General features: G+C 51.6%; 2 protein-coding genes across 2 annotated transcripts; one reads left to right on the top strand and one right to left on the bottom strand.

Moving 5' to 3' along the window:
- The first annotated feature begins 3 nt into the window (after nucleotides 1-3).
- Tmem208 (transmembrane protein 208) lies at nucleotides 4-3,509 on the top strand. Its single transcript, XM_005345480.2, has 6 exons — nucleotides 4-123; nucleotides 636-731; nucleotides 1,951-2,010; nucleotides 2,728-2,864; nucleotides 3,025-3,109; nucleotides 3,234-3,509. The coding sequence occupies exons 1-6, from the start codon at nucleotides 118-120 to the stop codon at nucleotides 3,369-3,371; spliced, it is 522 nt and encodes a 173-aa protein (XP_005345537.1). The 5' UTR covers nucleotides 4-117; the 3' UTR covers nucleotides 3,372-3,509.
- A 112-nt stretch (nucleotides 3,510-3,621) lies between these two features.
- On the bottom strand, nucleotides 3,622-22,339 carry Fhod1 (formin homology 2 domain containing 1). The gene is made up of 22 exons (XM_005345479.2): nucleotides 21,280-22,339; nucleotides 13,216-13,322; nucleotides 12,770-12,834; nucleotides 12,355-12,422; nucleotides 12,177-12,282; nucleotides 11,995-12,089; nucleotides 11,630-11,741; nucleotides 11,449-11,543; nucleotides 11,217-11,360; nucleotides 10,966-11,123; nucleotides 10,711-10,887; nucleotides 9,091-9,212; nucleotides 7,196-7,845; nucleotides 6,618-6,773; nucleotides 6,257-6,439; nucleotides 6,052-6,171; nucleotides 5,813-5,974; nucleotides 4,859-5,049; nucleotides 4,562-4,754; nucleotides 4,323-4,485; nucleotides 4,046-4,246; nucleotides 3,622-3,961 (listed from the first exon to the last, which is right to left on the bottom strand). Exons 1-22 carry the CDS (start codon nucleotides 21,478-21,480, stop codon nucleotides 3,879-3,881), a joined length of 3,552 nt encoding a protein of 1,183 aa, XP_005345536.1. The 5' UTR covers nucleotides 21,481-22,339; the 3' UTR covers nucleotides 3,622-3,878.
- Between the last annotated feature and the right edge of the window lie 51 nt (nucleotides 22,340-22,390).

Below are 22,390 nucleotides of genomic sequence, written 5' to 3'. Positions count from 1 at the left end.
CAGAATCCTGACGACGTCGGTCTGTACCGGAAGTGCATGGTCTGCCGATGTGGTGTCTACTGACTGCAGTTCCAGATACTCGCCCTTGTTTCCGAGGCAGGGTATTTGCTTCGCACCATGGCGGTAAGGAGGGTGGGTAGGGCGGGGTCCACACCGGCAAAGCATTCCCGGTGTTGGGAAAGTGAAAACAGGAAGGACATGAAGGCATAAGGCACTGGGCCAGAGAGGGGCGGCCATCCAGTGGACTGTGCTAGAGCCGAATAGGTTGCGGGGAGAGTAGCAGCGCAGGAATATACCAGAACTAGTGTTGGACGCGGTGGGGCGTGGGGGAGGGGGTGCAGTTGTCAATTCCAGATTTGAGCTATTCCCCCAGAGGCTGGAGAGGGACGCCATTAAGTTCCACTGGAGTTCCCCCGGAGAGGTCCTCAGCCCATACCTGAACCTTACCAGGAGAGCCAAAGAAGATATTAACGTAGTTTGTGGATTGTTTGAGGGAGAGCATTCGGCAATCATAGCTGGGGGTAGTGTAAAGATGGTGTCTTCACTGTAGAGGGAAGATGGACTAGAGGAGTGGTAGGCATCTCAGGGATTGAAGCAAAAAACCCCTCTGACAGCATTTCATCATCCCTCTGCAGCCCAAAGGCAAAGTGGGTACAAGAGGGAAGAAGCAGATATTTGAAGAGAACAAAGAAACTCTGAAGTTTTATCTGAGGATCATACTGGGAGCCAATGTAAGTTGCCTGCCTCGTGTTTTCCACGCCCTTTAATAGCTCCACTGTCCTCAGACCTGTCTGATTAGGAGTGCTGGTAAGTGACAGTCGAGGATGGAAACTTGAGGCTTGCTTTGGTCTACATATACACCTCATTTCCCCCCCCCCAAAAAAAAGGTGGGGGTGTGGGGGGGGGGATGAGAAGCCGGCCATAGTAGTATGTAACTGCACTTCTAGCTACTTGGAAGGCTGAGGCCAACAAAGCAAGACTCAAGTCTCCAGGAAAGAGAAGTGAGAACAGAAAGTGCAGTTCAGTGGCCAAGCCCTTGTCTGTCTAGGTTTGATCACCAGCACTGCATATACACACACACACACACACACACATATACACCCGCCAAGTATCCAGGGGCTGAGTGGTTAAGGGCACTTGGTGCTCTTGCAGGGGACCTGGGTTCCATTCCTAGCACCCTACCCAACTACATGGTAGTTCACAACCATCTGCTCCAGGAGATCCAGTGCCCTCTTCTGACCTCTATGGTACCCGGCACAATTGTGGACACGTGGTGCACACGCATACAAACAGGCAAAACACTCATGCATAAAATGCATGAGTATCTTTTTTTTTTTTTTTTTTTTGGTTTTTCGAGACAGGGTTTCTCTGTATAACAGTCCTAGTGTCCTGGAACTAGCTCTTGTAGACCAGGCTGGTCTCGAACTCACAGAGATCTGCTTGCCTCTGCCTCCCAAGTGCTGGGATTAAAGGCGATGCATGAGTATCTTAAAACATTTTTTAAAAAGCAGCCAAGTGCCGGCATGTGGTGGCACACTGACCTTTAATCCCAGCACTCGGGAAGCAGAGGCAGGCGGATCTCTGAGTTTTGAGGCCAGCCTGGTTTACAGAGTTTACAGAGCAAGTTCCAGGACGGTCAAGGCTGTTACACAGAGAAATCCTGTCTTGAAATACCAAAAAGAAGAAAAAAAAAAAGAAAGAAAAAAGTGCCCGGCACAGAGGAAGTATAAACTAGAACTGAAAGCAAAACATAAAGAATCAGGGAGTCCAGTTGGGTTTGACTGTCCTCACTCTATACTAAGGTGGCTTTTCCTGGACTATCATGGGTATAACAATTGTCTGACTCAGGAAGCAGAGCCCTTTACCAATTGGTTTCCTTCTTGGTCAGCGTTGAGGAAAGCCCATAATTTGGGGGCAGCTTTCAACCCCACCTCCTGTGTTTGCTTGCAGGCCATATACTGCCTCGTGACCTTGGTTTTCTTCTATTCATCTGCCTCATTTTGGGCCTGGGTAAGCATCCCTGTTGGGGGATATTCGCTCACACTGTGAACCCTGAGTTTGCTTTTGCATTAATTAAATAAAATTGACTGTGGCCCAGGAGGCTGAGTTAGCAACTAGTTGACAAAAAAAAGTCATCCTAGAGCATCAGAGGGCATCCGAGAGAAATAGAGAGACATAGCAGGAGGAGTAGGGGCAGATTTGGAGTTTTGTGGCTTTTTTTGTTTGGCGGAGCTGAGGGAAGCTCTTGGGAGAGGTTAGTTAGCTGCTACTCAACCTTTCTGAGCTAGCAGGTTTTCACCACAGCCTTTGAGTCTCAAGTCTTATTTATAATTAGAATGAGGCCAGGCAGTGGTGGCGCATGCCTTTAATCCCAGCACGGGGAGGCAGAGGCAGGCGGATCTCTGTGAGTTCGAGGCCAGCCTGGTCTACAAGAGCTAGTGCCAGGACAGGTCCAAACCTACAGAGAAACCCTGTCTTGAAAAACCAAAATAAATAAATAAATTAGAACGATAGAAAATCTGCATTTAAGAACAGAATTCCCACCAGGCTGTGTCCTAGCCAGGGAAGCAGGCCAGTAACTGTGGCATCCCAATTGCTCGCTGAAATAGTAGTAGATTAAGGTGCAGCCACCATGCCAGAATTAAAACAACATATCCCCATACTGGAAAGTAAACGAGTGTCCAGGGTCAGTGCCTAGCCTCTGGTACTCTTTTTCTTGTTTTGCAGATGGCCCTGGGGTTTAGTTTGGCAGTATATGGGGCCAGTTACCATTCTATGAGTTCCATGGCTCGGGCAGCCTTCTCTGAGGATGGGTCCTTGATGGATGGCGGCATGGACCTCAACATGGAGCAGGGCATGGCAGAGTGAGTGTCCCCCATCGCCAGCCCAGGTGAGCGGCCCCAGGGCTGGGGCGCTGGGGCCCACACAGCCCAAGACTCACAACTACTTTGAACTTGAACAGTATGGAAGGGGGCAGAACTAGGGCCAGTCTACTATCCTTGGCAGCCTTCCTTCTATCCACAGGCACCTTAAAGATGTGATCCTACTGACAGCCATTGTTCAGGTGCTCAGCTGCTTCTCCCTTTACATCTGGTCCTTCTGGCTTCTGGTACGTGTGTGGGCTGGAGGGCTGGGCCTCTAAAGAAAGCTTAGTCAGCACCCCCCCCCCCCCCCAATTCTTTCATTCTTTGCTAGTCTTTGCAACTGGCTTCAAGTTATCTTTTGTGTCCTAGGCTCCTGGCCGGGCCCTTTACCTCTTGTGGGTAAACGTGCTGGGCCCCTGGTTCACAGCAGACAGCGGAGCCCCGGCACCAGAGCACAATGAGAAACGACAGCGCCGACAGGAGCGGCGGCAGATGAAGCGGTTATAGCCATCATTATTGTGCCCACAGACTGCTAAGCACTGGCTGGTTCTGTCAGGCTGCATAGCCCCATGCCTGGAGCAGTGAAGGGCCAAAAGCAGCCTGAATCATGAAATATAGTATAACTAAATAAATTGTTTAGAATGTGGCTGATGGCTGTGTGGATGATAATGTACAAAGTAGGAAAAATTAGTCCTATATTACTTCTTTCTTGGCTCAGCTAGGCAGTGACCTTCGAAGAGGAAAAAGGCTCTTGGATTAGCTAGGTAAACTTTATTATTTTGTTCCAAATAGGGAACTCGCACATGCAGAATACATGTGCATGCACACACACACGTGTGCACGCGGGCATGCACACACACACACACACACACACACACATACATATCTAATACTGCTCACAATACTGGTTCCCTGGGTGCAGGCTTCTGAACCAGATTTCTACTCCAGGCCCACTTTGTGCTCAGGCTCTTGTACTGTAGCTGTATCCAGATAGATTTCCCAGTGGTAGCAAGCTCACACCTCCAGGCCAGGAGCTTTGCTTAGTCCCAGTGCCTGCACCAGGTCATCTCCAAGCCCGCTCTTCAGTGTCCGTCTCACTGCAGTGACAGAGCAGGGTCACAGGTGGGGGGGGGTGTTGGGAACTGGGGGGGGGGTCAGTGGGCTTATAAGGGGATACTCACAGGACTTGCGGTTGCCACGAGAGCGCTTCCTTTCCCGAGCAGCTAAGGCTCTAGGACTGCTCTTGGTAACTGACTGCACCAGCAGATCCATTATCTCATCGGATGTATCGCTGGGTAAACTAGAACCCGAAGTCTCCTCAGGGGATGGAGTGGAGGGCCCCACTACTGTGTGTGCGACAGGGGAGCTGCTCTGGACCATGCCTAAGGGAGACCAGGGAAGAAAATCAGGCTAGGGTAGATTAGAACACATTCCCCTAGCAGCTGCTACAAACCCTACCTCTGCTGCGCCGGCTGTGCGTGGTGTCTTCTGGCCTGCTGGTAAGCAGACTCTTCATACTGGCATGACTATCGGCATCACCCCGTCCTGGTCCACTGCCCACGGCCACTGGGACAGACAGGTTACTGGGGGCCTCCCCAGCCACTCCTGAGAACTTCTCTGTCTAAACGGGAAGAAGAGTGGTTAGGAGCAAGGAAAAGGAACCGTGGGGTGGCAGGCAAGACCAAAAGGGCATTTACCTCAGTGATCATGCGCCCCCGGGTCTTGTTGCGCTCGCGGTAGGTAGCCCGCTTCTGCTGCTGCTGCAATACTCGTTCCCGACAGGTCCGATACTCGAGTGCAAACTCTCTCAGGATGTGACAGAACTGCATGATGCGAACTTCCTGGGCTGCCTGCGCCGTGTAGCCCAGGTAGAGCAGGAAGGCATGGAACCTAGGCAGGTCGGAGTGGGAGATGTGGATGGTGAGCCCTGCCTGGTGTTTAACAGGATGGTGGTGGCACTCCTCTCTCTCTCTTTTTCTCTCTCTCTGCCCTACCTGTTGCAGACTCGGCGGTGCACCACCCTTAGCATGGCTACCCGGCGTGTACACTGGGCCAGGAAGTGGGTGAGGCGAGCACGTAGAGCTGGGGCTAGCTCATGCTTTGCTAAGCTCCGAAGGCTGTCTTCCGCTGCCCGGCTCCGGCACTCCAGCTGCCCCAGGTTCTCGGTCAGCTGCTCAAAATCCACCTAAAAAACAAGGGGGTGCTCAGCTGTCATATATATATATAAGATTATAGCCTGAATGCTACAATCCACTTAGCAATGCCATGCCTGGCCTGTGAGCTTTTGAAGATGCCAGGTCTTAGGTGTGTCTGGGTCCAGGCTGGACAGTGTGGGCTACGGTGTTTGTTCAGGTCCTCCTGGGCAACTTAGATTCTATCTCAGAGGCCAGACAGTGGTGGCACATGCCTTTAATCCCAGCACTTAGAAGACAGAGGCAGGTGGATTTCTGTGAGTTCGAGGCCAGCCTGGTCTACAGAGCGAGTTCCAAGACAGGCTCCAAAGCTACACAGAGAAAGCCTGTCTCAAACAAACAAACAAACAAACAAACAAAACAAACAAAAAGATCCTGTCTCAGAAAGTAAAAAGTGGGCAGGGGATGTAGTTCAGTGGTAGAATGTTTGCTTTCATTGCACAAGACCCTTAATTCAGGCCCCTGCATCACCAAAATAAGAAAGAGAGAAAAGAAATAGTTTACAGTGTAATACAAAAGACAGGCCAGTCCAGTTACTCCAAGAAAGAACAGAAAAGGCTTGGAGGAAGTGACAACTAAACAGACCCAAAGAATTGAATGGTGGGGTCAAGCCATTCGAGTCCACTGGCAGAGGCTACAGCTCACAGATCTAGTCTCAGCAAGCCCTGGCACAGCAGCCCACACAGAAGGATCTGCCCCGGAGAAGTGGTGCCTCATAGCCCTCATCAGTCTTCGTGGAATCTGCCTGGTACCAACCTTGGCACAGCGGGTGAGGGCAGGAATTTCTGAGTAGAGGTCAGAGGAGTCAGGCCGGGTCTGGAGCACCAGGGAACAGAGATGGTACAGCAGTGACTGCCGGCGCACTGTGTCCTTCACTTCTGACACCTTCTCCAGGTAGCTCAGCTCAAAGCCACTGCTCTGAAAGGACCCTGTCTCAGTCTGGTGCCAGCTGGTTCCAGAGCCTGGACCTCCAGTCCCCAAGTGCTTTCACTTACCTGGGAGCCATTGAGGAAGTTGCCAACAGCCAAAAGGGTAGCCAGAATGCAGCGGAAGGTGGCATTGTGCACCAGCTGTTCCATGCCCACTTTCAGATCAAACAGTGGCTCTGCAATTTCCTGGTGTGAGGGACAAGGAGCCTTCAGGCTACATGGTCATCACTCCCCTGTTCCTACCACCTAGCCCACTCCATGACCCAGGTACCCGTTCCATGCCGTCATAGTCCAGTTTGAAAGCCCAGAGCTGTAGGCGTGCAGCCAGGCCTCCAATGGAAGCAAGTGTCATCAGGAAATTCTCAGCTGGGCCCAAGGGTACATCAGGGTTGGCCAGCTGGGCTTCTTCAATCTTCTGCCGCTCTTCCTCAGTGGGCATCATGGTCAGCAGTTTCTGAAGATGCAGCCACCGCCCCATAGAGGCTTTCAGTATTCACCCAAGGCCTAAGACGTTTTCTCCTACCCCTCCCTAGGCTTTCTACGGGAACCCCGGGTTTGGGGGGATGCCCTACAGAAATGGCATGCCTATGCCCACCACCAGAAGGACCAGAAATTCCTTAGGGTAGTCTCACCTCAATGCCATCCTTGCTGACAGCAAATTCATCAAAGTTGAGCAGGGCAGCCTTGATGACATGCACAGGGGGCAAAGTGGTCAAGCCAATGTTGATGGCATTGCTGCGCTTGGGGTCCAGCACTGTAGTCATTGTCCGGCGGCCCTCACCAGCTTTCTGCAAGGTTGGGAGAATGGCAGCTCAAGAAAGGGAAGAAACTAGCTGGGGTAGTTTCTTCACAGGACACTGTAAGCCTTTAATCCTAGCACTTGGGAAGCAGAGGCAGAGACAGGCATATCTGTGAGCCTGGTCTACAAAGAAGCCAAGGCTGTTACACAGAGAAACCATATCTTGGAGCAGGGGGTGGGGTTTAAAAAAAAAGAGGACACACTAAAATCCCCCTCTGAATGGCCTAATGAATCTACAACTGGAGATAAGATTTAAGCTGGGAATAAGCGGATATTTCTAATGAGAGCTCTGCTGATTCCTAGAGAGTCTCAGACAAATCTCCTTTCTCTATTTCCCCATGTGGGAAATGAGGAACCGGCTCCAAAAACTCAGCCCCTAAACTCCCAGTTCTGCCTGTCAAGCTGATTTACCTTGGTGGGTAGTACATCCTTGGCCCGGGACTCAAACAGGTGCTCCAGCCGAGCTGTGTCTACTGAGACAGGTTCCAGAGAGGCCCACAGGGTAGGGCAAGGTCCAAAGCGGCTTCTAGAGTAGCCAGAGGCTGCCGCTGGTTTGAGTTCCCGCCAGAAAAGTTTGACTGTCTTCCTTTTGGTGGGAAGGATTGGGCCATCAAGGGCTGAGTGGGCAAGAGGCGCAGCCAAGGGTGGAGGTGGTGGTGGGCAGGAGCCAAAGATGGGTGGGGGAGGTGGGGGCGGAGGTGGTGGGCAGGAGCCTAAGATGGGTGGGGGAGGTGGGGGCGGAGGTGGGAGCCCCTCCGCGAGTGAAGATGGTGGATGTGATAGGAGTGGGAATGTTTTTTCAGACTCCACAGATGCCATATTTAATGTGTCCTGGTCTTCATCTTCCCCCAGATCTGAGAAGTCCAAATCCCCAATGCAGAGCTTGGGTACACGGGTAGGAAGTTCCTGGATAGGATCAGCCTTAGGACTTGGTGGTGACACTGGCTCCTTGGGCTCTGGCTCAAGACTTCGCTGGGTCCGGAGCAGGACTCGGGAAACAGGGCTCCGAGGTGTTCGAGGTGCAGAGGCTGGCTCTGAGGAGTCCCACAGCTCCCTGGTGCCTAGTAAAAGGTAAGTAACTGTCAGTTACATGCTCTCGGTGGGGCAAGAAAGCAACATGGTGGTGGGGGTGTGAGGAATTCTGGAGAGATGGATAAGACCCTAAGTTCAGTTCCTAGCATGTAAAGCTGCGTGGCTTACAACCAAACACTCTTAACTCCAGATTCAGGACTCTGATGTCCTCTTCTGGCCTCCATGGAGACCCAGAAACTTATGGTATACACTCTCACTTGCTCTCTCTCACACACACACAAATAAAAGGGATTGTGGTTATCTCTATCTATGTGTGTGTATATGTATGTGTATATCTTTTGTTTATTTGTTTTTGTTTTTCAAGACAGGGTTTCTCTGTAGCTTTGGAGCTTATCCTGGAACTTGCTCTTGTAGACCAGGCTGGTCTCAAACTCACAGAGATTCACTTGCCTCTGCCTCCCAAGTGCTGGGATTAGAGGTGTGCACCACCACTGCCTGAGACATATGTATCTTTTAAAAAACATTTTTGCAGTGGTGGTGGTTCATGCCTTTAATCCCAGCAATTGGGAGGCAGAGGCAGGTAGATCTCTGTGAGTGCCAGCCTGGCCTACAGAGCAAGATCCAGAATAGCCAGGGCTACACATAGAGAAACCCTGTCTTCAAAAACAATAACAAAAGCATTTATGTGTATGAGTTGTTTTGCCTGTACATATGTATGTGCAATAAGTTCATGCCTGGTACCTGTGGAGGTACTAATAACAGCAATAAAAAAAAAGAGGCCATGAATTTGAAAAAAACAAGATGAGGGTATAAGGGTTGAAGGGAGGAAAGGGAAGGAGGAAATGATATAGTTTAATTTTAAAAATTATTAAGGGGTTGGAGAGCTGGCTCAGCAGTTAAGAGCAATGATTGTTCTTCCAGAGGACCGGTGTTCAATTCCCAGTACCCACATGGCAGCTCACCATTGTCTGCAACTCCAGTTCCAGAGGATCCAACACCCTCACACAGACAGGCAGGCAAAACACCAATGCACATAATATAAATAAATCTTTAAAAAGTCATTAAGAAGGCAGCATAAGATTCCCTGAAATAGAGTTATATTTAGAAGGCTGTGAATTACCATATGAATGCAGGGAATCAATGAAAGACGGTCCTCTGCAAGAGCAACAAGCTCTCTTAACTGCTGATTGAGCCACCTCTCCAGCCCCTAGGGTTTGTTTGTTTATCTTAAAAAGAAAACAGTATGATTGGATTCTGCCTGAGCATCTACCCACCTGATGCTGATGATCCATCAGTCTCATCGACAGTGGCCCCAGCCAGTGTCTCTGCCCGGCCCTGGGCCAGAGCAGCCTGCTTCTCTGTTTCTGCTGCTGCCACGTTCTCCAGGAACCGGGCTCTGAGGAGAGGTACTTGTCAGTGATAGGGCCTGACCCAAGTCCAGCCCAGAGTGGTGCACATGCCTTGCTGAGCTGCTGGGCACTGCCCTCAGTTGCAAGCACACACAGGCACAGGAAACAGTCCATGCATGAGGCATACCTCTGCCCACCCCACAAAGGCCCAGCCCCATTCAGTCCTCCACATCTGGAAGTTACAAACAATTCAGCATTCTTGGTCAAAGTACAGAAGTTCTACTTGATGTCTAACGTGCAGCCTTGCTGATTCTAGACAATGCCCTTAGGGTAAGGGAAGGAGAAAGTTGTCCCAATAGGTACAACAGACTTCCTCTTGCATGTCTGTCTGCTTTTGAGAGCTACAGTTGAAAAAAGGGCCTATTAAATGGTACACTCAGTTTGTGTTAAAATAATGAATGCAATCTACTGCTCTCTTCTTTTCTTCCGTCTCTCTTCTTACTCTCCCTTTTTTTTGATACAGAGTCTCATGTAGGCCAAACTAGCCCAAAACTCATTCACTATGTAGGTGCAGATGACCTTGCATTCCTGATCCTCCTTACCTCCACTACCAAGTGCTGGGATCACAAGCTGTGTGCCAAACCTGTCTCCAGTGTCTCCTCTCACCCCTCCAGTCTCTGTTAGCTCAGTCCCTGCCTGCCCTTCTTTCAGCCTTAGGTTCCTCCACCATCCACACCTCACTTTAAATATCTCTCCTAACTCACTCACAAGCTATTCCTGTTCTAAGCTACTCGGGTATCACTACTGAAGCATAGGAAACACTACGGTCCAATGAACTCCTCCCAGTGCTTAAGTCTTTGGGTTACTAAGGAGGCATCAGTCTGGGAGAAGGGGTTTCTGAGAATCCTAGTGGGGTTGTATGAACTCCTGCTGGGCAAGCGATGCTGAAGCCCTGAGCACATGGCAGGTCTGGCAGACTGGCCTCTGTACTTACTCTAGCCTGGCCTGCCCAGTAAGGGACTGGGGGACAGGTGGGCTCTCAGGGGCGCTGGGTAGGGGGATGAGAGGAAGACATGGTAACTATGGTGCCAGCTCCAGTCCAAGGCCCATGTGCTGCACTCATACGGAGCTAGACAGTAGTGTCACAGTGGTAGGAAGAGGGCTGGGGGTGGCAGGACACGGGGGAAACTGGAAGTGGTAGAAACGGACAGGAAGCCAGACAGGGTGCAGCGATGACGCAGACAAAGCAGAAAGAGTGACAGAAATGGGAGGACAGAAAGTGAGGAGGGGACATGACAAGAGGCCAAGGCAGGCGAGGTGGAACACAGGAACTAAATAAAGAGAAGACACAGAAGGAGGAGGTCCAGTCAGAGTCAGTCCCCACCCTCCAGCAGCCACTTACCAAACGGGAGCAGTTTGGTGAAGTCTGAAAAGAAAGAGAAAGCACGCGTTTGGGCAGAGGAGGCAGAGAGCCCATGGAGGGGCGCAAAGTGGAGGGACAGGTGGAGACAGGACTTGGGGGTGGGGCTCGATTTCCCTACTCACTTGTAGATGCTTCTCTCACAGGAACTGTCCACTGAGGGTCCCACAGAAATAGTAGGGAAGAGGTTCACTGAGGTACGGAGGCCAGAGGCTGGGCCAGGGGGGCTGTAGACTGGACTTGCGGGCGAGGCGGGGCCAGTGGAGGAGGTAGTGCCTACTGGTGAAGCAGGGCCTGTGGAGCTAGAGGCCAGGCCTGTTAACAGACAGGATCGTGCCTGGCAGATTCACCCCTTCACATATACCCAGGCGCGGACTCACCCTGGTTCTGGGGCACGCACAGAACCACCTCCACCTTCTAGAGATCTTCGGCTCCTTTTGCCCTCCTCCGAGGATGGCTTCCTCCGCTCCCGTCGGCCGCCTGCGGCTGCAGCAGCTGCAGCCTCTTCCATATCTCCATCCTCTAACCGAAGGGCACTCTGACGGAGGTGGCCAAGAGGTGAGCAAGCAGCTGAGGACCAATAAAAGGGACAGGTACTGGGGAACTGTGCCCCCCCCCCCCCGGGACCCACCTCATAGAGCATTAGCTGTGTCCGCAGGTCGACATCAGTACCAGCGGTGCCCAGGAGGCGCTGCACCAGCGCTTCCATGCCCTGCTGCTCCAGAGCGTCCGTCACATCATAGAAGGAGTCCTGGTCTGGGAGTGCTGCCAGCGTCTGGAAGGAACCACAGAACAAGGCTCAGACTGATGTGTGGGATCACGGGCCAAGGGTCCACGGCTGGGACCTGCTCCCGGTTTCATACCTTGTTAATAAGAGTGACAGTGTACACCAACAGCTCGGGGTCAGCCCCATTCTTCTCTTCGAGGATGGACACCAAGTTGGCCCAGGGAAGAGTACCTGCCACATGGGAAAGGAGGCAGTCATGGGATGGGAGCGGTGTGGGAGAGGGCTCAGTGGCAGTGAAGGGGAAGATGGGCTCTGACCGGCAGTGCTGGCTACAGAGTTGACTGCCTGGATGAACAGCGGTGCGTTGCTCTCAGAATACTCCACAAACACCAGCAGCAGCTTCAGGGCGGTCTTTACCACCAAGCGGGACTGGGAGAGAAGGCAATCCATATGAATGGGGCTTGGACCAGACTGTTAGTTCCTGGAGAAGGGGAAGGACTCCTGGGGCTAGACCCAAAGAGTCTTGGTAGAAAGATCCTGGTTCTGGGCCTGGACTTGAAAGTGCCATTTAGTTTTCAAGGGCCCTCAGGTTTACCCCAACCCTTCCCACTTGAAAGAAGAGGGAACTGAGGCTCAGAAGAAACAACAGGGAAAGAGTACGTGTTTGCACGGAGCCACTTACCAGGCTGGCACACAGTGTGTATAGCCACTGCACGGTCTCACTATGGGCCACCACCCCCAGCATTCCATCCACAAAAAGCATCAGCTGGCCCAGGGCTAGAGACAGAAATGGGAAGAGGTGAGTGGTGGTGGGAGCTGAGAGGGGCATGGGATCAAAGGTCAAGGGGAAAGTGTGGCACTGACCTCGAAGGATGTAGCTCTGGTAGTTGTGGTCAGCAGCAGCGCCCACACGGATCAGGCAGTTCAGCCCCTCTGAGTGTACGAATTCAGGCACCAGGTCCTTGTCTTCCTGGAGGCGCCACAGGGAAGTTTAAGGGGGCCTGGGTAGGACACCAACCCTCAACCCGCCTCTGGATCTTACCTGGAATATCTGCTTCAATGAGAAGAGAGATCGGCGGAGCTCAGGGCCACTGGAGCCGTACAACTTTTCTGCAAGGGGTGAGTGGCCATGAGCAACTCAAGGGAACACAGACAGTGCATCCTTCCACTAACGCACAACCACAGCCTCCTGCCACAGAAAAGCCTAGCATTCCCAAACCTCCCTTCCACTTTCTGATGCTGGGCACCATTACTTCAGCCCAGCTGTGGCATCGGTCAGTCTTGACCCCAGAAGCCAAGGTCAGGGAAGGGAGAGAGGAGGACATATCAAATCTCCAATCCACTGAATCCATAGTCCAGCACAGGCCTGAAAGAAACTAGACCAAGTAGGCTATGGAGGAAAAGTAGGGAGCAAGACATTGGGGGATTGCTGGACACCAAAGATGTCACACACTTACCCAAGATAGCATTGACCCTCACAGAGAGCTGGGTCCGCAGGATCAATGTGGGCTTCCGCCCTTTGCTGAAATCAAACAGCCATGTCAGTGGTTTCCAGCTGATTCCTCAGGATTCCACTTTCAAAGCAAAGACATCCACACGTGAACCCTGGCCCACTCCTTCCTCCCAACTGCTATTCCTGGGTCCAAGTGTGAGCCAAACAGAAGAGTATAAATAAACACAGTACCTGTGTCTGAGAGTGCCCCAATTTCCAGGTAATAGTGGGGATCCCCCTAGCATCGTTCCCTGCATTTACCTACAGCCCAGGCTACAGACTGTTTCAGCTGCTGAAATCTGAGCTGGACCCTGGTGGGGACAAGGTTGGGGGGTTTGGGCCAGACCTATCCAAGGCCCTGAAAAGGAGCAGGAGGGGCTCCTTAGCCTCCCTCCCCATTTCAGCTCTGACCTGATCTCTTCATAGAAACCCTCCAGCATCTCCCGCTGTTCTTCTAGGGACAGTTCTGGGTCCAGGTAGTATCCAGACGGGGACACTTGCAACGCACAGTCCTCCAGCTGGAGACAAAAGAATATAGCTATTAGGGCAGTGCTGCAGTCAGATTGTTGTTGTTTGTTTTGGTGCTTTTAGGAATCAAGCCCAGGACTTCCCACATGCTAAACGATTGAACTACAGCCCTGCATTTTTTGGGTTGTTTGGTTTTTGCTTTTTATTTTACCCTAACAAACACAAATGAGGAAGGGGCATGAAGGAAGACAGCAGGAAGTTGCTACCTTCAAGGAAGTTCACAACCTCTTGGGGTGATAAGTTTCAGCCACAAAAGCACTCAAGTTCAGAGAGAAAGTGTGATGTGTTCAGAGAGGTGCAAACCCAGCTGGGAGTTCCTGCCAGGAGAATACAGCACAGACACTAATCCACAGACTCCTTAGTCCCTCCATGTCTCAGAGGTTTTCTGTCCTTTCCCCAAGTGAGCTACAGTTACTGCCCTTCAGATTTTTGAGTCTGATGCCATCAGACCCCAAACAGGAAGACGCCAGCTCCGTCATATGTTCCTTTCTCATGTTTCCTTCCTCATCCTGGCTCACCACTTGGTCCTTTAGACAATTATTATTGGTGCTAAAAAGATGGTTCCGTGATTAAGAGCACTTGCTGCTCCAGCAGAGGACCTGGGTTCAGTTGCCAGCACCTCCATGGCAGCTTACAACTGTCTGTTAACCCTAATTCCAGGGGATCTGATACCTTCTTCTGGAATCCACAGGCACTAGGCACACTGGTGGTACACAGACATACATGAAGGCAAAACACTAGTACCCATTCAAAATAAAAGTTAAATTAAAAATCTTGTGTGTGTGTGTGTGTGTGAGAGAGAGAGAGAAAGAGAGAGAGAGAGAGAGAGAGAGAGAGAGAGAGAGAGAGAGAGAGAGAGAGAGTGTCACGGCTCAGAGGTTAAGAGCACTGACTGCTCTTCAGAGGACCAGAGTTCAGTTCCCAGCAACCACATGGCAAAACACTAATGTGCATAAAATAAAATTGAAAGGAAAAAAAAAGTGTTTATAGAGAAGCCTGGGTCCCAGAACTCTAGGGGCACCCTGTATACCTCTCTCACACTCCTCCCTTTAGCACAGTGCTGACATGCAGAGCTAATCAAAAGGACCCTAGCTCTGGGGAGGAAGGGGGTCTTCTGGGGGCTATCTCACTGGGCAAGTGACCTTCAACATTTTTGCTGGGGTTTGGTCAGCTCTGCCCTGCTCTGAACCCTACCCAAGGGCTTTCAGCTGATCTTGGTCCCTGGGGGGAAAGGAAGTCAGTTGAGCTTCTGTCCCCCTGCTTCTGCCTCTGGTTAGCACCCCCTGCTCTTGCCTCAGGGCCTGACCTGGCTCCTTCCTGGCAGTTTAACCTGTGGAGCCTTTGGGTGATCCCCCATCCCCTCCCCACCCCTTGCCTGGGACATGGGACACAGGACAAACACTCCAGCCTGTTCTCTGTCCAACTTCCTGCCTGGCCGCCTGCCCTCCCTCGGGCGCCTTGGGCGGGCCTGGACTCTCCTCCAGGGAGCAGAGTCATCTCCTGGGTCTACTGGGATCAGGTCTGAGAGGGGACTGCAAGTTCCCAGGGCTGGGGTATCTCGTCAGGGCCAGAGCTCAACTGAAGGCAGCTTCCCCCAAACCCACCCCATTCCAGCCAAGCAACATGGCCACAGTATTGCTTGGACTGGAGGATCTGGGGGACCTTTAACATACCTCCCCCAGGGATGGCCTCCAGATCACACATAGAATAATAAATAGCTCACTCACGGCACATCTATGAACCAGAGACTAGTTTTAGATCTGCAGGACACAGCAGAAAACATCGACAAGTCAGCCTTGACTCAGAAAAAAAAAAAAATAATAATAATAAATGTGGATTCACAACTTCTGTGAGCTTTAAGAGAGGATGTACCACACTGCTATAAATACCTGACAACCTCTTGCACACTCAGGTATGTGGCCAGGAACAGCTGAATATGGGCCAGAGTAGCACATCCAGAGATATTAGGCCCACCATCCTTCCTGCCCTTCCTTCCTCCACGCACCCTGCTCCACCCTAAGTAAGCAGAGAATGGTCTTCTCCCTCCAGGATGAGATTTGGGACAAGGAGCACAGTCTTGAAGGCTCCTGGTCACCACTCCTGCCTCCTCAGCTCAACCAGTTTAAGCTTTTCCCCAACTACTTCACCCATGCAATCCTGCCAGTTAAAGGGAAAAGCCCATTATAGGGAAAGGTCTAGAGATCATTGTAGGGCCAGTGCCTCCAGGCCAGTTTTCTTCTGCTCTCAGTTGTCTGTCCTGAGCGGAAGAGGGAGGTTGGGGAGCCAGGATCAGGTCAACGGCAAGAAGGATAGACTTCCTGCCGGCAAGATGGTGCGTATCCTTCACACCCCATGGCCCCTTCCTGGGATCGCCACTCTGAGGGCAAACCTCTGAGACGCTTTTCTCACACCCTGGGACGGGGCCAGGTTTGAGCAAGCCAAACCCTAATCTCCGATGACAATGTATGGACCTCCATCCTCCACCCTGGCTTCAGTCTTCCTCACTTCTGGCCTCCATCCTCCACCCCGGCTTCTGTCTTCCTCACTTCTGGCCTCCAGCCATGTTTCCCAGCTCAGGCTTTTCTGGCAACCCAAACTCATGTGTACCCCTGTCCTTTGCAAGAGTGGTGAAGGTTCTTAACCACAGGGCAATTTCTCAGGCCTCTGTTTTTGTTATTGTTGTTTGTTTGTTTATTTGTTTGTTTTTGAGACAGGCTAGTAGCACTGGCTATCCTGGAACTCACTTTGTAGACTAAACTGGCCTTGAACTCACAGAGATCCTCCTGCCTCTGTGTTGGAATTAGAGGTGTGCACTACTACTACACCTGCTTCCCCTGTTTGTTTTTAATGAATAAATTTTTATAGAGCTGGGAACCAAACCCATAGCCCTTTTCACGTTAGGTAAGTATGAAATCACTGGGCCATATCCTTACTTTATTACTTGCTATATATTATTTCTATGCTATACGTTCTTTAATTAATTATGTTTCTCTTGAGACAAGATTTCATGTAGTCTAGGCTGGCCTAAAACTCACTATAGCTGAGGATGATTCCTGATTCACCTGCCTTTCTCTTCTCTAGGAGTGCAGATATAGGCTACCTCTCTGGACTGACAGAGGTTTTGTTTGTCTGGTTTTTTGGGGGGTGGTTTTTAATATAACATTTTTGAGAATTTTAAACATGTATATAATGTATTTGACCAAATCCTCCACTCAATATAATATGGTTTCATGTGTAGATAAAGCTGAGCAGACCGTGGTGTCTACTTCCTATTTAAACGATTATTTATTAACTTACTTCTGTGGGTATATGGCTGTGTGTATGCCAAGATGCTCATGGAGGGCACAGGACCAGGCCTCATTCACCACATTAGTACAGGCGTGGCACCCTTACCCTGAGCCAAATCACTGGCCCCCTACTGTGTTGATAACAATGTAATCACGTAAGAAAGAATAGATAGGGCAGGGAACCGTGAAGATGGAGGACAGGGTAGAATTCATGCTGAGGGTCTCATTTTTAGGAAATAACTGGACCACTGAACGCATGACCCTTTGCTCTGAATAGTAAACTTTCTGTTATCTGAGGTTCAAGCTACATTGTGACTTCCTGAGCGACAAGGATGTACCTTAGGCAAAGAAACCTGCCTTTGTTATGCGCCTTTTCAGTATTAGATCAGCAGTTTGCCTTTAAAAAAAAATAAACAAAAAAGACAAAAAGATAAGGTATCCTGTAGCCCAGGTTGGCCTAGAACTTGCAACATAGCTGAGGCTGATTCCTGATCTTCCTGCCTCCACCTCTACCGCAGGCTTATGACGCCTAGTTTTCTTTTCTTTTTCTCCTCCTACCTCTCCTACTCCCTTTTCTCCTCTCTTCCCTTCTGGATAGGGTCTAGCTTCAAACTCATGGCAACCTTCCCGACTTAGCTATCCAAATACTGGAATTGTAGGTGCAAGACACCATGCCTCATTTTAGGCTGTCTGCTTCATCTGATTTTCCATTTTAACAAGCAAGTAAAACAAAGCTCAGAAATACAGTCAGGCGTAGTGGCGCACACCTATCATTGTAGCATCCAGGAGGCAGAGGCAGGAGTCTCTCCACAAGTTCAAGCCAACCTGATGTATGACATCCACATTTAGTTCTATGCCAGTCAGTGATATAAAATGAGACCCAATCTCAAAAGAACAACATAATAGGGCCTTTAATCCCAGCACTGGGGGCTGAGAGAGTGGGGCAGGTGGATCTATGTGAGCTCCACTTAGGCCTCTACAGTGAGATCCTGTCTCAAAAACAAAAATGAAGGAAAAAAAAAGTCCAAAAAACAAAATGAAGTATCGTGAACTGCCATAGACAAACACAGCTCTGAACAGAACCAGGGTTAACTGACCCATATCTTAGGTGGATGGGTCTTGGGAATGTTCCAGAAAACCTTGTCAGAGAAGTGGATGGAAGGCAGGAGACCTACAATATTGCTTCGAAACTTCTTGGACTCTGCAAATACCCCAAACTGGTCCTCCCAGTTCTAGTGAAAAAGCTCAAATAAGCAAGTGCACACAGACACTAGGAAAACTCTACTTTTGCCTGTCTACCAGGTCTAAGATCTAGGCTGTAGGGTCTCCCACCAGGCTATAGCTCAGAAGGACCAGCGGATGGGATGGAACATTCAGACCTAGGCAGGCTTGGAAAACTGCAACTCATGCTCCTACCCCAGTTTTCTAGTTTTCCGGAGACTCCCACTGCAGAGGACCAGAGAGATCAGTTTATCGACAGTTAAGTCCCCTCCCACCCCCCTCTTAATCCTAAGGGGGTTGTGCATGGTGGCATATGCCTATAACACTAGCATTCATGAACCTGAGGCAGGAAGAATGCGAATTTGCAGACAGTCTGTGAAACAACTCTGCCTGGGGGAAAAAAAATTTCTAGGTGGGGGAATAGGGGATGTAGCTCAGTTGGGTAGTACTTGCCTAGTCTGCAGAAAGCCCAAAAGAAAACCTATGGGGACCCCTTCAGTTGGCATCTGTCCCTGCAGGTCAGGTCACACTTGAGCTCTCTTGCCACAGAGTTAGGAGGGTTAAACTGAGGCTGGAGTGGAGTCAGGACACACTCTGGCACCCTGGTCCACCTTTGCTCCCTTTTAGTCACGGCCAGCCAGGAAACTGATGCTAATGACCAAACACCTGAGGGCAATCCTCGCCATCAGTAAGAAGGGACTCCCTAGCCTTCAATGCAAGATCCAAGAAGCATTCCAGGTCTCTCTGCCCAGAGTCCAAGGATGTCAGTAGGACTCCAGACACAGCAGGGCCTTGGCTCTCAGGAAAAAGGTCTAAGGCTCTTCCCAGAAGGAAAGATAGGACTTATAGATTGGAATTAGGGTTTAAGACATCAAAAGGTCAATGCTCTCCCCACCCCCCCTCCAGGGCAGGGCAAGTCGTGAAGGAGCCCAAGCTTAACAGGGAGAAAGACTCAGGGAGTTCCCCTAGGGACACTAGGCCTAGCCTACATATTGCCAGCCTCCCCTGCCCCCAACCACGACGACAGAAGATGAGTCAGAGGCTGTGGCCAGGAGCTTCCTCATAGACATGGAGGAAATGAGTAAAGTTTCTCAGACTGGCAAGCTCTGCGTGGCTTAAAAAGGGAGTCCCGGGAGGAACTGGAGTCCAACAGGGTATGGGGTAGGAGCCCCTGGGAGGCTGTAGGGTCTGCGAGGTGACAGGCCAGTACCCAGAATAGGAGGGCAGAGGGCTGTTTACCGTAATCTACCTTCTTCCAGACAACTCCACACAGAATAAAGCAGTGGATAGCGAACTTGTCACCCTACATTTGCCCTATAACCTACAGCAGGGACGTCTGGGCTTCCAGCCCATCTCCTCCTTCTAGAAGGTAAGCAAGGTATACTTAACTCATGCCTGTGCTGTGCTTCTGGGGCACCCACTTATAGGATCTGGAGAGGAAGCAGCTGTTGAAATTTCCTGCAAGGAGCCCCGCTCTCCTCCTCCCTCAGTTCTCTGATGTCCCTGCCCCGGCCCTATTCTCAGTCCCTCTTCCTCCAGCCTTCTATTTTGAGTCTGTGGTCACAGTTTATATTTGGGACCAGCACATCACAGTGCATCTGACCATTCCTGGCAAAGCCGTCAACTCCAGGGAGTTCTGGCTCTATGCAGTGTGGTAACTTTACGCCTTTCCCAAAGCGGGGGTGGGGGGGGGTAGGGGCAGTTCTCCCGGCAGCAGTAGCTGCTGAAGGAGGCCACACCAAGAAGTACAGGCTGGAGTAGGAAACTCATCTTTCATGGAGCTCAGTAGTGTCCTCAGCTAAGGAGCAGAGAACAAGGCCCAGCACCTGGCTGGGAGGACAGTCTTATAGCTATTCATACACACATACACACACACACACACACAATCTCTCTGAACCCAGGGACCTTGTTGTACCAGCTGAAACAATGCAAAAGTTCCCTAAATGAAGGGGAATCTCTGAACCTCATTTTTAATAACCCAGGCCTGTTCCCAACTGCGAAGAGGGATGTCCTAGAGGGAATGAGCGATTATTGCCTTTGTTCTAGTCCTGTGTATACATACATGGACTTGTGGTACTGAGGATCAAACCCAGGGTCTTGCACATACAGAGCAAATGCTACAGCCTTAGCCTCCGCCTTATTTCTGGACAAGGGCTTTCATTAGTTCAGAGGCTAAGCGGTCTCAGTTCTACATCTCCGTCTCCCTAGTCTGTCCGAACAGTTTCAATTCAGCGCCCTTTTCTCTGCAGTCCGACTGAATGCCAGGTGACTTCAGACTGGACGTGCTTTTTCCAGACCCCTCTGAACAGAGCAGGAGGAGCTGACTGCACCAAAACTCGGGAGGTGGGCAATATCCTTCCAGCTGTGGTCTTAAAGCTGGGGCTCTGTCTGGGCACCCGCCACTCCCCAGGCCAAGTTTCCCCGACCCCTCCTGCCCGCACTCGGAGGCGGGACTGGCGGCTGCAACGCAAGGAATGCAGTCTGGGGGCCTGGAGCTCGGGGCACATTCCAGGGGAGACCCCGGGCCTAGGGGCCATGTTTGCGCAACTCCGCGCCCAGTTGAGGCACCCCACCGACTCCCTCCCTTCTTCCTCACAGCTCCCAGCTAACCCACAGGTCGGGAACCCTGGGGGGTGGTAGCCTGTGTGCCTCCGGGAGTCCTGGCCCGGAAAAAAGCAAGCCGGAAAGGGATGCCTGCAGGGAGGGGGGGAGTTAGAGGAGGCGACCTGGAGGGGAGGAGTGGTCCCGCTGGCCATCTGGAAATGAGCCTCTCTAACTGTGCAAAGTCGGCCTAGGAAGGCCGGCAAACTAGGGCAGGCCAGCAGTTTAAAATTAGACTGGCCCGCCTCCTCCCTTCCAGGCGCAGGCAACCAGCGACGGGCCTAAGGGTCCGTGGGGGCGGTGACTCAAGGGCTTTTCCACCCATGCGAGCTCCGCAAAGCTAGGGTTCGGCTGCTTCCAAGGGACTCCTCTCATCCTGGCGGGCACTCCCAATCTCCACTAGCCAGCGAGAGACTGTATTCCAAGGACCCACCCCAGCCTCCAGGTCCTCCCTAAGCCCGCCCCTCTTTGTGGCCCCGCCCCTAATCTACCTGAAGCAGGTGGAAATGGGTCCCTCCCCAACTCCACTTCCCCGATCCGCTACAGTCCGAACGAACAGTGATCCTCTGCCCCTGCAGCAAGCCTGGCAAACAGGCAGCGAGGGGACCCCAAGTACCTCTTCAGGAGGGCCTTAGTTTCAAGGGAAGCCTAGGTGGAACAAATCACAAACTCTCATTTTCCTTCTACAACGTCTCAGTTTGAGAGTCTCCCCCTGTGGGCAGAGGAGCGTACGCCGGGGCTTTTCCGAAGGCGAGCGTCCGCTACGGTCTTTATCCTAGAAGCACTGCCCACCGCCCATCTCAACTTCCAAGCGCAAATTTCTCCGCAGCCCCCTCACCTTGAGAGGCGCTCCCAGGAGGCGGTGCAGCGCGGGGATCTGCGCGCTCAGGGGCAGAGCCCCGTCTAGGCTGCAGGTGGGGGCCCGGCGTGGTTCCGGGAAGTTGGCACAGGCGAAAGGGTCGGTGTCTTCCAGGTACTGCACTCTCACGGTTACCACTGATACTGGGTCCCCATCCCCGCGCTCTTCCTCGCCCGCCATGGCTCTGCCACAGGCTCCCACCGGACGCCTCCGTGTCCCTGCACGGCTGCAACTTCAGCCCGACTAACTTCGGTATCTGGGCCGGGCCCCTGACGCTCGCAGCCTGGGGGCGGAGCCAGAGGGAGGCGGGGCTGAGGAAGGGGGTGGAGCCAAGATTAGGCGGTGAGCGCGCGCTTGGGGTTAACCACTACCAGAGGCGGCGCTTGGGTCAGCCACTCAGAGAGCTGGTGATCCCGTTAGTTCCACGGGTAGGAGGGCGGGAAAACCCGAGCTCCCGCTCCGCCTCAGAGCAAAGGGCGGGGAGACTTTCCTTAGGCTTAGTATGGGTCTTTGCGGGGGATTTCTGGGCGGTTTGGGCATCCATCTCTTCGGATAATCTCTTTTAGCTGGACCACTCTCAGTTGTTACGGGACGAGATGGATCTAATTACCAGCTTGAAAGATCAGTGAAAGCATTTCTCTCCTTGGAGAAAGCAATAAGAGAGGCTCTCTTTTAGTTAGGAACAAGAAGTGAAAATAGATTTCATATTTGAAGGAAGAGGTGGATTCAGTCCCCTTTAGCTGTCGGGGCGGGGGGAAGAGGACGAGTGCTCTTTCTCGAAAAAGACTGGAATGAGTCAGTGTGAGGAGGCAGGTAGCACATGTTCCTTCAGCTTGGATGATGAATGAAAAGTGGAGACAGTCTTCGGTTTGGGGCGAGATGAGTCAAATGCCCCAAGTTGTTGCTAGTTTAAAGGGAATTCCATAAGATCCTTTTAGATACATGGAATAGGCGGATAGTTCCCTGTAGTTTGAAGGAAAGGGAAGTCAGTGCCTCTCCGTTCCGGAGAGAAGAGGAATATAACCTTGTTTCCAACCTGGAAAGAGCTGGATCGGTCCCGGCCTGGAGGTTTCTGGGTACGTTGAGGGCA

The sequence above is a fragment of the Microtus ochrogaster genome, chromosome 4 (assembly GCF_000317375.1).
Source record: "Microtus ochrogaster isolate Prairie Vole_2 chromosome 4, MicOch1.0, whole genome shotgun sequence".
Taxonomy (NCBI): Eukaryota; Metazoa; Chordata; class Mammalia; order Rodentia; family Cricetidae; genus Microtus; species Microtus ochrogaster.
This window is presented reverse-complemented; position numbering and strand designations above follow the sequence as displayed.

What these genes read in the sequence shown, in the direction of transcription:
- Fhod1 (XM_005345479.2), bottom strand. Translation starts at nt 21,480, where the DNA reads ATGGCGGGCGAGGAAGAGCGCGGGGATGGGGACCCAGTATCAGTGGTA. An exon ending in CATTGAAGCAGATATTCCAG is followed by an intron (nt 12,283 to 12,354) that starts GTAAGATCCAGA and finishes TGGCGCCTCCAG; the next exon opens with GAAGACAAGGACCTGGTGCC. An exon ending in CACAGCTAATGCTCTATGAG is followed by an intron (nt 11,124 to 11,216) that starts GTGGGTCCCGGG and finishes CACCTCCGTCAG; the next exon opens with AGTGCCCTTCGGTTAGAGGA.
- Tmem208 (XM_005345480.2), top strand. An exon ending in GGATCATACTGGGAGCCAAT is followed by an intron (nt 732 to 1,950) that starts GTAAGTTGCCTG and finishes GTTTGCTTGCAG; the next exon opens with GCCATATACTGCCTCGTGAC. An exon ending in CTGCCTCATTTTGGGCCTGG is followed by an intron (nt 2,011 to 2,727) that starts GTAAGCATCCCT and finishes CTTGTTTTGCAG; the next exon opens with ATGGCCCTGGGGTTTAGTTT.